The sequence below is a fragment of the Salvelinus alpinus genome, chromosome 18 (genome assembly GCF_045679555.1).
Source record: "Salvelinus alpinus chromosome 18, SLU_Salpinus.1, whole genome shotgun sequence".
Taxonomy (NCBI): domain Eukaryota; kingdom Metazoa; phylum Chordata; class Actinopteri; order Salmoniformes; family Salmonidae; genus Salvelinus; species Salvelinus alpinus.
Genome location: NC_092103.1, coordinates 413,581 through 427,907, shown reverse-complemented (window position 1 = coordinate 427,907; position 14,327 = coordinate 413,581). Strand labels below are relative to the sequence as shown.

General features: G+C 42.2%; 1 protein-coding gene across 3 annotated transcripts in view; it reads left to right on the top strand.

Annotated features, from left to right (window-relative positions):
- The window catches only part of LOC139544465 (calmodulin-regulated spectrin-associated protein 1-B-like), a 112,371-nt gene that overhangs the window by 84,695 nt on the left and 13,349 nt on the right, over positions 1–14,327 (top strand). Inside the window, exons 15-17 of one of the 3 annotated variants that reach the window (XM_071351589.1) lie at positions 4,268–4,330; positions 10,700–10,790; positions 10,937–11,052. In XM_071351589.1, coding sequence (XP_071207690.1) covers positions 4,268–4,330; positions 10,700–10,790; positions 10,937–11,052 — 270 coding nt within the window. Of the gene's footprint in view, positions 1–1,071; positions 1,623–4,267; positions 4,331–10,699; positions 10,791–10,936; positions 11,053–14,327 lie in introns of those variants that run through there. The other 2 variants (XM_071351591.1, XM_071351592.1) reach the window with 2 other exon arrangements.

Sequence of the window (14,327 nt, the reverse complement as noted above, 5' to 3'; positions counted from 1 at the left end):
TTGCAAAAACAGATACCTTATTTACATAAGTATTTAGACCCTTTGCTATGAGACTCGAAATTGAGCTCAGGTGCATCCTGTTTCCGTTGATCATCCTTGATGTTTCTACAGCTTGATTGGAGTCCACCTGTGGTAAATTCTATTGATTGGACATGATTTGGAAAGGCACACACCTGTCTATAGAAGGTCCCACAGTTGACAATGCATGTCAGAGCAAAATCCAAGCCATGAGGTCGAAGGAATTGTCCATAGAGCGCCGAGACAGGATTGTGTCGAGGCACAGATCTGGGGAAGTGCACCAAAAAATGTCTGCAGCATTGAAGATCCCTAAGAACGCAATGGCCTCAATCATTCTTGAATGGAAGAAGTTTATAACCACCAAGACTGTTCCTAGAGCTGGCCGCCTGGCCAAACCGAGCAATCGGGGGAGAAGGGCCTTGGTCAGGGAGGTGACCAAGAACCCGATGGTCACTCTGACAGAGCTCCAGAGTTATTCTGTGGAGATGGGAGAACCTCCCAGAAGGACAACCATCTCTGCAGCACTCCACCAATCAGGCCTTAATGGTTGAGTAGCCATACAGAAGCCACTCCTCAGTCACAGGCACATGACAGCCCGCTTGAAGTTTGCCAAAAGCCACCTAAAATACAGAGAGATCCTTGATGAAAACCTCAGACTGGGGTGAAGGTTCACCTTCCAACAGGACAACAACCCTAAGTGTAACCGATGTGAAATGGCTAGCTAGTTAGCGGTGGTGCACGCTAATAGCGATTCAATCGGTGACGTCACTCGCTTTGAGACCTTGAAGTAGTAGTTCCCCTTGCTCTGCAAGGGCCACCACGGCTTTTGTGGAGCGAAAGGTAACGATGCTTCGTGGGTGACTGTTGTTGATGTGTGCAGAGGGTCCCTGGTTCGTGCCCGGGTCGGGGCGAGGGGACGGACGAAAGTTAAACTGTTACATAACGTAGGAGTGGCTTCAGGACAAGTCTTTGAATGTCCTTGAGATGCCCAGACTTGAACCCGATCGAACATCTCAAATAAAATGTTATTTGTCACATACACATTTTTTGCAGATGTTATTGCGGGTGAAGTGAAATGGAGAGACCTGAAAATAGCTGTGCAGCGACATTCCCCATCCAACCTGACAGCGCTTGAGCGGATCTGCAGAGAAGAACGGGAGAAACTCCCCAAATACAGGTGTGCCAAGCTTGTAGTGTCATACCTAAGAATCAAGGCTTTAATCGCTGCCAAAGGTGCTTCAACAAAGTACTGAGTAAAGGGTCTGAATACTTATGTATATGTGATATTTCCGTTTTTTATTTTTAACAAATGTGAAAACTTTTTCCTTTGTCATTATGGGGTATTGTTTGTAGATTGATGAGGGTGGGAAACAATTTAATCAATTTTAGAATAAGGCTGTAACGTAACAAAATGTGGACAAAGTCAAGGGGACTGAATACTTTCTGTATGCACTGTACTTTCAGGAGTAAAGATGTGCTTACCCATTCACACAATAATGCAGTAATAGTGTTTTTACATGATTTTTAAATGATTACCACATCTCTGTACCCCATACAATACATACAATTATCTGTAAGTTCCCTCAATCGAGCAGTGCATTTCAAGCACAGATTCAAGCACAAAGACCAGGGAGGTTTTCCAATGATTCGCAAAGAAGACCAACTATTGGTAGATGGGGATATTCAATGTCTGATAGGTAAAAAAAACAATCAGCATGGTGCCGTTATTAATTACACTACAAAGATACAGGCTCCCTTCCTAACGCAGTTGCCGGAGAGGAAGAAAAACACTCAGGGATTTCACCAGAGTTTAATGGCTGTGATAGGAGATAATTGAGGATGGATCATTGTAGTTACTCCACAATACTAACATAAATTACAGAATGAAAAGAAGTAAGCCTGTACAGAAAACAAATATTCCAAAACATGCACAAAATAAAAATATTCCAAAACATGTACCTGTTTTCAATAAGGCACTGAAGTAATACTGCAAAAAAATGTGGCAAAGACATTCACTTTTTGTCCTGAATACAAAGCGTTATGTTTGGGGCAAATCTAATACAACACATTACTGAATACCACTCGATATATTGTCATTATGGTGGTGGCTGCATCATGTTATGGGTATGCTTGTCATCGGCAAGGACTAGAGAGTTTTTTAGGATAAAATATAAGCAAAATAGAGCTAAGCACAGGCAAAATCCTAGAGGAAAACTAGGTTCAGTCTGCTTTCCATCAGACACTGGGGAGATAAATTCACCTTTCAGCATGACAATTACCTAAAACACAAGGCCAAATATACACTGGAGTTGCTTACCAAGACGACATTGAATGTTCCGGAGTGGCCTAGTTACAGTTTTGACTTAAATCAGCTTGAAAATGTAGGGCAAGACTTGACAGACACATCTCAACATCAACTGTTCAGAGGAGACTGCGGGAATCAGGCCTTCATGGTCGAATTGCTGCAAAGAAACCACTACTAAAAGACACCAATAATAAGAGGAGACTTGCTTGGCCCGGTGGAAATCTGTCCTTTGGTATGATGAGTCCAAATTTAAGATTTTTGGTTCCAACCGCCGTGTCTTTGTGAGACGCAGAGTAGGTGAACGGATGATCTCCGCATGTGTTGTTCCCACCGTGAAGCATGGAAGAGGAGATGTGGGGGTGCTTTGCTGGTGACACTGTCTGTGATTTATTTAGAATTCAAGGCGCACTTAACAAGCATGGCTACCACAGCATTCCACAGCATTCTGTAAAACCACAATGAGGACTTCAACCCATTGTAGTTTTAGATGTGTTTGATACGTTTTATGTACACATTTTATTAGAATATTTATGAAATGCACATTGTTATATTTGGTGTAACCCTCTCACCAGGTTCGAATTTGACTCTCACGATATTACCTTAGAATATCTCAACAGCATGGGATATTAGGTGAGAAGGACATCTCCAATAAGAATCCCTATTGTAAACACGCTAGGGTGATGACAACTAGGGTATTAACTTCAGATAGAATGATTATAGATTTTTGTTATTATATAAGGAAATGCTTTCCCATGCATTAAAATGAAACTGAAACAGTAAATGACTCCAATGCTACAGACATAAGGTTCAAGATGGATATGATCACATTTTCAATGTACCACATCAAAAGAAATGAAAATAATAAACCCCAATGTTTTTTCACAACCCATGTCCAAATTACTGGCAAGCCTGCTTAAACCCGTTGACGCGCGTTGGAGCTCAAAGAAATGACGACACACAAAGTTCCGAAGCACCCCACCTTTGTGGTTACTCACTACTCGTAGATATTTCCTCAGCGAAGTATAGCAGTTCCATGCAGGTGTCATCACAAGATCCACAGCAAACACAGCTATCAATGCAGACAGTACTCCTTAGCAGCAACAGATAACCCATAATAACATGAACTCGTTAATCTTCCACAAGCAGTTCTCTCCAGGTCTCGCACAATGCTAGGCTAAACTTGAGCTGTCAAATACCTCCACGATGAGACGGTAGCTTCAGTCTCTACTAAAAATGAATAAATCTTTAAAAATTAAATCAGTATTTCCCTTCAAAACTCGGTAGATATGGGTTTTGGTATACTTTTACCGTCTTCTTTTATAGTTTTTCTTCACCAACACTGATAATGTCTCTCCAACCTTTTTCCAACGTCACTTTTTCTCAGGCCTCCTGTTAACCTGGTCAACTCTCCCATTGGCCACATCTTAACAAGCTACCTTATTGGTCAAAACTTAAACTTAAAAGTAAGCCAACCTATTCACTTGTACATTTAAATAAGTATTTCTTCAAAATAAATGCATTAACGACATTACAGTTCAGGAGCAATTCGATCACCTTTTAAATCTAATACCAATTAATTAAAACAAATAAACTCTATACTTGGTTTTAACAACGGTATTACATTGGTAACACTTTTTTCCCTCAACTCCAACCCCATTTGATGCATGGAACGGATGTGTGTGGAGCTATGTCTACATAAGGGTGCTAAAAACATTTTTTAAGTATGTTACAATATATTTCGATTTTCTTTAACACTTTTTTGGTTACTACATTATTCCATATGTGTTTCAGAGATTTGATGTCTTCACTATTATTCTACATATACGTAGGTGTCCAAACTTTTGACTGGTACTGTACATCCCATGTTGTGTGTTTGTATTCTTTGTTTAGCTTTCTGTGTGTGTATTGTCTGTTTACCCCTACGTGTGTGTTTTTGTCACCCAGGTTATTCTCTGAGAGCATCCATGTTGATGAGAGCCCAGGGATCAGCAGCAGGCAGTAGGGGAGGTGAAACATCTAACCTCATCTGCATGACCCCCTGACCTCATAACATCATACCATACTTCATAGGGCTAGTTTTTCCTGGTCAGGTTATGTCAGGAAAGAAATTCCAAGCCCAACCCACAACCTCTTCAGAAAGTCTGATCAAGTGGACCACTAGCCCCTTTCCCCCTAAGCAGATGTGAGAGAATTGTATAGATTTGTGTAATGTGATTGGCTTACTTTGCCCTCTTATAGGATCGGGGGAATTTTCTCTCTCTCTCGTTATCTCTCTTACTCTCTCTCGTGGCATGCCATGAGGGTAAGAACATGATTGTGCCTGGCTGAGCAAGCAGAGAGCAATGCCTGAGTTTGCAATGAAACATTTTAAAAGGTTTTCATATCAGTCCACTGCTAATGTGACATCACACTGTGCCTGCAGCGTTGTGCCTTCCTGGCTTGTGTAAGCATGGGTTAGGGTTGGGCGATATTACAATAGCATCGTCTTTCGACGATGATTGACAGCCATTGTCCATGGTTACGACATCGAGATGTAACAGATGATGGTTTAGCCTATTGGAACTTGACTGGCGCTGCACAGTAAAAATAAATATCGCAGGGACATTCCGAGTCATTTGCATATTGCTATTTGCTATACCCTATTTCAATAAATGTGATTCATAGCCTACAGAACGCAAGAGAGGAATGTAGACCAGACGGAGCAGAGAATTCCACCAAAGCAGCACAAAATGTCTAGTCAGAAAATATTGTTTATCCTCGCTCTGCCTAAACCAATTTTTCCATCTCAAAAAGTTATTTGAATAGTCTAAAAACGTAAGGTAGCCAGAGGACTAATAATGACTGAACAAGCAATATCAATAGCCTACAGAAAAAGCCAACGACAAGCTTAGTCAAGTTTAAGTTTATTAAGAAATAAAAGATCTATGCGGGTCAGGAAAATCCCTCAATGCGAGGTTGAGAAGCAAATGGCCAGATTGTCCTACAAAGCCTATCATAAAAGCTTTAAGACAAGTTAAAGTTATGAACAGTAGCGTATTTCCCAAATATTCCAGCTTTTAAAAAAATATATATAAATAATGAAAGTATATAGCCTAGGCATAAGCAATTTTTTATGAGGCAAATAAACAATTATTTTCCAGTTGTGAAGACTGTAGACTGCTTCCATCCAGCCCATGATGTAGGCCTATAACCTAGCTCACTAAGGCAGCCCGCTCCTCATCACAGACATAGACCTGTTATGCTTCTCTACCAGAAAGGAATATTAGAAAAGATTTGCCATTTCCTGCACTTAGCCTCTGCCCAGGTATTCAACAACATGGTCTTTTGTCATGATTTGTCCACTTGAGTTCGATTCCGCATTATAGCCCAACTGTCGTTTTTGGGGGAAGGGTGGCCAATAGGGGCGAGAGCATCATATACGATGATATTTTATGTGTACATAATCACAATAGGACAGGTTGACATCACCTAACCATTTGGGGTGAGGGTGAGGGTGTGAGCAGGGTTGGGTAGGTTACTTTCTAAATGTAATCCGTTACTAGTTACATGTCCAAACTTGTAATCAGTAATGTAACTTTTGGATTACCCAAACTCAGTTACTTAATCTGATTACATTGTTACTTTTAGATTACTTTCCCCTTAAGAGGGATGTATGTTGGTAATTGTATGTTAACAATTGAACAACATCTATTGCAGGATAAATCAATGTTAAAGTTTACATAGCTGGCCATACATGGATGTTTAATTTTACTTTATGGGTTGGTTATGTAGGCTTATTCTAACCCCTCGCTTTCTACTACATATAATAACACGATTCAATTTCATCATTACATTAATATATATAATTTATAAGTCCAAAAATGAGTGTGCGAGTTTGAGCACGTGTCCATTAGGGCTATGGATTTTTTTTAATGTATTATTTCTTACACTGTTACCCCAGGAAATCTTAAGTGTTATTACATACATCCGGGAGAAACTATTGGATATAAGAGCAACGTCAACTTACCAACATTACGACCAGGAATACGACTTTCCCGAAACGGATCCTCTGTTTGGTCCACCAACCAGGACAATGGATCAGACCCCAGCAGGTGACCCAAAACAACGGCGTCGCAGGCGGAGCGGTCTTCTGGTCAGGCTCCGTAGACAGGCTCATCGCCCACCGCTCCCGAGTATACTACTCGCCAATGTCCAGTCTCTTGACAACAAGGTAGACGAAATCCGAGCAAGGGTTTCCTTCCAGAGAGACATCAGAGATTGTAACATTCTCTGTTTCACGGAAACATGGCTCACTCGGGATACGTTATGTACAGCCACCTGGTTTCTTCACGCATCGCGCCGACAGATACAAACATCTCTCTGGTAAGAAGAAGGGCGGGGGTGTATGCCTTATGATTAACGAGTCGTGGTGTGATCATAACAACATACAGGAACTCAAGTCCTTTTGTTCAAAAGACCTAGAATTCCTTACAATGAAATGCCGACCGCATTATCTACCAAGAGAATTCTCTTCGATTATAATCACAGCCATGTATATCCCCCCACCAAACAGACACCTTGATGGCCCTGAAAGAACTTCATTTGACTCTATGTAAACTGGAAACCACATATCCTGAGGCTACATTTATTGTAGCTGGGGATTTTAACAAGGCTAATCTGAAAACAAGGCTCCCTAAATTCTATCAGCATATCGAATGCGCGACCCGGGCTGGCAAAATTCTGGATTATTGTTAATCTAACTTCCGCGACGCATATAAAGCCCCCCCCTCGCCAAATCTGACCACGACTCCATTTTGTTGCTCCCAGCCTATAGACAGAAACTAAAACAGGAAACGCCCGTGCTCAGGTCTGTTCAACGCTGGTCCAATCAATCTGATTCCACTCTTCAAGATTGCTTCGATCACGTGGACTGGGATATGTTCCGGATAGCGTCGAAACAATGACATTGATGTATACGCTGATTCGGTGAGCGAGTTTATTAGCAAGTGCATCGGTGATGTTGTACCCACGGCGACTATTAAACCTTCCCCAACCAGAAACCGTGGATTGATGGCAGCATTCGTGCAAAACTCAAAGCACGAACCACTGCTTTTAATCAGGGCAAGGCGACCTATTCCCTCCACAAGGCAATCAAACAAGCTAAGCGTCAGTGTAGAGACAAAGTAGAGTCGCAATTCAACGGCTCAGACACGAGAGGTATGTGGCAGGGTCTACAGTCAATCACGGACAACAAAAAGAAAACCAGCCCGTCGCTGATCCCAATGTCTTGCTCCCAGACAAACTAAACAACTTCTTTGCTCGCTTTGAGGACAATACAGTGCCACTGACACGGCCCGCTACCAAAACCTGCGGGATCTCCTTCACCGCAGCCAACGTGAATAAAACATTTAAACGTGTTCACCTCGCAAGGCTACCAGCCCAGACGGCATTCCTAGCCGCGTCCTTAGAGCATGCGCAGACTTGCTGGCTGGTGTGTTTACGGACATATTCAATCAATCCCTATCCCAGTCTGCTGTTCCCACATGCTTCAAGAGGGCCACCATTGTTCCTGTTCCCAAGAAAGCTAAGGTAACTGAGCTAAACGACTATCGTTTAGCACTCACTTCCGTCATCATGAAGTGCTTTGAGACTAGTCAAGGCTCATATCACCTCCACCCTACATGACACCCTAGACCCACTCCAATTTGCTTACCGTCCCAATAGGTCCACAGACGACGCAATCACACTGCACACTGCCCTAACCCATTTGGACAAAAGGAATAGCTATGTAAGAATGCTGTTCGTCGACTACAGCTCAGCATTTAACACCATAGTACCCTCCAAACTCGTCATTAAGCTCGAGACCCTTGGTCTCGACCCCGCCCTGTACAACTGGTTCCTGGATTTTCTGACGGGCCGCACCCCAGGTGGTGAGGGTAGGAAACAACATCTCCACCCCGCTGATCCTCAACACTGGGGCCCCACAAGGGTGCGTTCTCAGCCTTCCTGTACTCCCTGTTCACCCATGACTGCGTGGCCATGCACGCTTCCAACTCAATCATCAAGTTTGCAGACGACACTACAGTGGTAGGCTTGATTACCAACAACGACGAGAGCCTACAGGGAGGAGGTGAGGGCCCTCAGTGTGGTGTCAGGAAAATAACCTCACACTCAACGTCAACAAAACAAAGGAGATGATCGTGGACTTCAGGAAACAGCAGAGCGAGCACCCCCATATCCATATCTACTGGACCGTAGTAGAGAGGGTAGAAAGTTTTAAGTTCCTCGGTGTACACATCACGGACAAACTGAAATGGTCCACCCACACAGACAGCGTGGTGAAGGCACAACAGCGCCTCTTCAACCTCAGGAGGCTGAAGAAATTTGTCTTGTCACCAAAAACACTCACAAACTTTTACAGATGCACAATCGAGAGCATCCTGTCGGGCTGTATCACCGCCTGGTACGGCAACTGCTCCACCCACAACCGTAAGGCTCTCCAGAGGGTATTGAGGTCTGCACAACGCATCACCGGGGGCAATCTACCTGCCCTCCAGGACACCTACACCACCCGATGTCACAGGAAGGCCAAAAAGATCATCAGGGACAACAACCATCCGAGCCACTGCCTGTTCACCCCGCTATCATCCAGAAGGCGAGATCATTACAGGTGCATCAAAGCTGGGGCCGAGAGACTGAAAAACAGCTTCTATCTCAAGGCCATCAGACTGTCAAACAGCCATACTGACTCAAATCTCTAGCCACTTTAACAATTAATAATTGGATGTAATAAATGTATCACTAGTCACTTTAAACAATGCCACTTTATATAATGTTTACATACCCTACATTACTCATCTCATATGTATAAACTGTACTCTATACCATCTACTGCATCTTGCCTATGCCGTTCGGCCATCGCTCACCCATATATTTATATGTACATATTCTTATTCATTCCTTTACACTTGTGTGTATAAGGTAGTTGTTGTGAAATTGTTAGATTACTTGTTAGATATTACTGCATGGTCGGAACTAGAAGCACAAGCATTTCGCTACACTCGTATTAACATCTTCTAACCATGTGTATGTGACCAATAAAATTTGATTTGGATGTCTTTTTAAAAATTAGATTGAGCAATAAAAGCCCCACTTTTATTCCATAGGCTGGGGATCTGCACAATGCAGCTGTTGCAAGAGCGCATTTTTCAATGGCTATCTAATGGTTTCAAAAACAATGATTGACAGGCAGCTTAAACTTCTTGAATTCAACCATTTTTAGGTTCAAATGTACATTTAGATATGTGAACAGCCATCCAGAACAACCACAAACCGTAATGCGCAAATAGCTAAATCAGAGAGCAGCAGTGTGATTGACATCAATGCGCTATGTAGATATAAATAATAAGTGATATCCTTATCGCCGTAGACTACACTGCTGTCATCCTTACCTCCAAGCGTTTATTCAAGTTGGATAATCTTTTGATGCCGATAGCAGTCGCACCATTGGAAGACATAGCTTGGACTGTAGCCTTCAAAAGCCTATTCCTGCTCTTTTCCCGCAATCCATCAAACACATTTGGTGTGTCATCCTAGTGGTCTCTGACTTGTGGTCAGACTCGCTCAGGTGGAACAAACTTAAACTTGCGCCTTTTTTCAATGCTGATTTGAATGTCATTGACAAAAAAAGAGAAGTGTCAAAGTTTTTTTGCGCCAACATCCTTTCTGAATTCAAATGTAATCCTCGAAGTAATCATCTAGCTTTTCAAAAGTATCTGTAATCTGATTACAATATTTTAGCTTGTAACGGATTACAGTTACCATTTTTTTGTAATCCCTTGTAATCCCCAACCCTGGGTGTGAGTGATGGTCAAGAGTTGGGAAAGATTTGTATTCGTTTGCTAATAATTAAATACATGTACTCTAAATTTACAAATGCATCTATTGAGCAGATTATGTTATAACCACTAACAAAGTTACATAATACGTTTTGATTGTTTCAAGTATGTGAAGTGCAGTGAAAATATGTTCAGTTTTGTTTTCAGTTGTGTATCAGAACAAACAGTAATTGGAACGACTAGCATACCGCAAATATTTTGTCTTTAGACCTGTTTTACATGAACATGCCAGTACCTCAGTACTAAAAGAAATGTGCGTACTCAAGCAGACATTCTTTCAAATGCCCATCCCTAATAAAGGTTATCTTCATATGCTGCTTGTATGTGGCTGGTTAATGAATACCAGTGAAATTACTTTTCAGTATCTGTTTTTATTTGGTGCACACAGACATACAGTGAATTTACAATAATAATAATATATGCCATGAAGCAGACATTTTTATCCAAAGCGACTTCTTGTTCTATGGTATTGATTAACTCTTGTCTCGTTGACTTCCAGAGGACATTCTCCACTGTTTCCAGTCAGGCTCCACTCTCTCCTTGGCCACCGAGACAGAGTGTGTCACTTTTGGAGGAGCCGAACCACAGAGGTGTGTGTGTGTGCGCGCGTATGTGCAGGGTTGGGTGCGTGTGGTTGTTTGTGTGAGTATGTGTTTGAGACAGACACCCTGTTAACTGTGTGTGTGTGTGTGTGTGTGTGGTGTGTGTGGTGTGTGTGTGTGTGTGTGTTTTCCAGGGGTGGGTCGGTGGAGTCGTTCCCTCTGCTAAGCAGGAACTCCAGTAGGAACATGGAGAGAGACTGGGAGAACGGCTCTACAGCCTCCTCCATCACATCTACAGTAGAGTACAATGGTGAGTATTATACATGCACCCACACACACACCTGAGTACAATGGTGAGTAGGCGTGTGAACGTTTTACATTTAAACGAAATTGGGATTCTAAGAAAAATAAAATCACAACATTTTAATCACATTGTAGTTGGGCTCGATTACTCTTCACTAATGATGTGAGTATTTCTTCAGTCTGTTGCGTGTGGAATATTCTAGCCTATTCATTGATGATAGGCCCTGCTATACTAAAGTTCCAAGACATTGCAAGCCAAGAAATTGCGAAATACAGCATTCCATTGCGAGATACAGCTTTTGATTGCTGATAGATAGGCCGAGTGCGAAGTTCTGACTGTCTCTGCCTGGTGACCAACATGCCCATACTGTGCCCCTCCCCTCTCTCTCCGTCCCTCGCTAGCTCGCTATGAAAGATGCAAGTGTTTTGTCTTCTCGGAAGTACAGCAACTAATCAGTCTTCTCTGTTCAAAATACTAAATATTTTATTTCAATTTTTTTACCTTTATTTTAACATGAGAGACCTATTGAGACATAGGACTCTTTTTCAAATGCACCCTGTATATTACAATATAAATATACACATTATATATATATATATATATATATATATATACACATACACAGGCACAACTGTTCAAAAGTTTGGGGTCACTTAGAAATTACCTTTTTAAAAGAAAAGCAAATTTTTTGTGCATTAAAATAACATCAAATTGATCAGAAATACAGTGTAGACATTGTTAATGTTGTAAATAACATAAATGATTATTGTAGCTGAAAACGGCAGATTTTTAATAAGGCCCATTTATCAGCAACCATCACTCCTGTGTTCCAATGGCACGTTGTGTGAGCTAATCCAAGTTTATCATTTTGAAAGGCTAATTGATCATTAGAAAACCCTTTTGCAATTATCTTAGCACAGCTGAGCAACTTTTTCTTTGCAACTCTGCCTAAAAGGCCAGCATCCCGGAGTCGCCTCTTCACTGTTGAAGTTGAAACTGGTGTTTTGCAGGTACTTCAAAGAAGGCCAGTTTTATTGCTTCTTTAATCAGAACAACAGTTTTCATCTGTTCTAACATAATTGAAAAAGGGTTTTGTAATGAGCAATTAGCCTTTTAAAATGATAAACTTGGATTAGCTCACACAACGTGCCATTGGAACACAGGAGTGATAGTCGCCTATGTAGATATTACATTAGAAATCAGCCGTTTCCAGCTGCAATAGTCATTTACAACATTAGCAATGTCTGATCAATTTGATGTTATTTTAATGGACAAAAAATGTGCTTTTCTTTCAAAAAGGACATTTCTAAGTGACCCAAAACTTTTGAACGATAGTGTACACATATAGTGGAGTTTAGAGCAAAAAGCTCTATTTTTGTCTCATCAGACCACATGACCTTCTCCCATTCCTCCTCTGGATCATCCAGATGGTCATTGGCAAACTTCAGACGGGCCTGGACATGCGCTGGCTTGAGCAGGGGGACCTTGCGTGCGCTGCAGGATTTTAATCCATGACGGCGTAGTGTGTTACTAATGGTTTTCTTTGAGACTGTGGTCCCAGCTCTCTTCAGGTCATTGACCAGGTCCTGCCGTGTAGTTCTGGGCTGATCCCTCACCTTCCTCATGATCATTGATGCCCCACGAGGTGAGATCTTGCATGGAGCCCCAGACCGAGGGTGATTGACCGTCATCTTGAACTTCTTCCATTTTCTAATAATTGTGCCAACAGTTGTTGCCTTCTCACCAAGCTGCTTGGCTATTGTCCTGTAGCCCATCCCAGCCTTGTACAGGTCTACAATTTATCCCTGATGTCCTTACACAGCTCTCTGGTCTTGGCCATTGTGGAGAGGTTGGAGTCTGTTTGATTGAGTGTGTGGACAGGTGTCTTTTATACAGGTAACGAGTTCAAACAGGTGCAGTTAATACAGGTAATGAGTGGAGAACAGGAGGGCTTCTTAAAGAAAAACTAACAGGTCTGTGAGAGCCGGAATTCTTACTGGTTGGTAGGTGATCAAATACTTATGTCATGCAATAAAATGCAAATTAATTACTTAAAAATCATACAATGTGATTTTCTGGATTTTTGTTTTAGATTCCTTCTCTCACAGTTGAAGTGTACCTATGATAAAAATTACAGACCTCTACATGCTTTGTAAGTAGGAAAACCTGCAAAATTGTCAGTGTATCAAATACTTGTTCTCCCCACTGTACATACATACATACAGTCGTGGCCAAAAGTGAGAATGACACAAATATTAATTTCCACAACGTTTGCTGCTTTAGATATTTTTGTCAGATATTACTATGGAATACTGAAGTATGATTACAAGCATTTCATAAGTGTCAAAGGCTTTTATTGACAATTACTTGAAGTTAATGCATAGAGTCAATATTTGCAGTGTTGACCCTTCTTTTTCAAGACTTCTGCAATCCGCCCTGGCATGCTGTCAATTAACTTCTGGGCCACATCCTGACTGATGGCAGCCCATTCTTGCATAATCAATGCTTGGAGTTTGTCAGAATTTGTGAGTTTGTTTGTCCACCCGCCTCTTGAGGATTGACCACAAGTTCTCAATGGGATAAAGGTCTGGGGAGTTTCCTGGCCATGGACCCAAAATATCGATGTTTTGTTCCCCGAGCCACTTAGTTATCACTTTTGCCTTATGGCCAGGTGCTCCATCATGCTGGAAAAGGCATTGTTCGTCACAAAACTGTTCCTGGGTGGTTGGGAGAAGTTGCTCTCAGAGGATGTGTTGGTACCATTCTTTATTCATGGCTGTGTTCTTAGGCAAAATTGTGAGTGAGCCCACTCCCTTGGCTGAGAAGCAACCCCACACATGAATGATCTCAGGATGCTTTACTGTTGGCATGACACTGGACTGATGGTAGCGCTCGCTCACCTTGTCTTCTCCGAACAAGCTTTTTTCCGGATGCCCCAAACAATCGGAAAGGGGATTCATCAGAGAAAATGACCTTACCCCAGTCCTCAGCAGTCCAATCCCTGTACCTTTTGCAGAATATCAGTCTGTCCCTGATGTTTTTCCTGGAGAGAAGTGGCTTCTTTGCTGCCCTTCTTGACACCAGGCCATCCTCCAAAAGTCTTCGCCTCACTGTGCGTGCAGATGCACTCACACCTGCCTGCTGCCATTCCTGAGCAAGCTCTGTCCTGGTGGTGCCCCAATCCCGCAGCTGAAACAACTTTAGGAGACGGTCCTGGCGCTTGCTGGACTTTCTTGGGCGCCCTGAAGCCTTCTTCACAACAATTGAACCGCTCTCCTTGA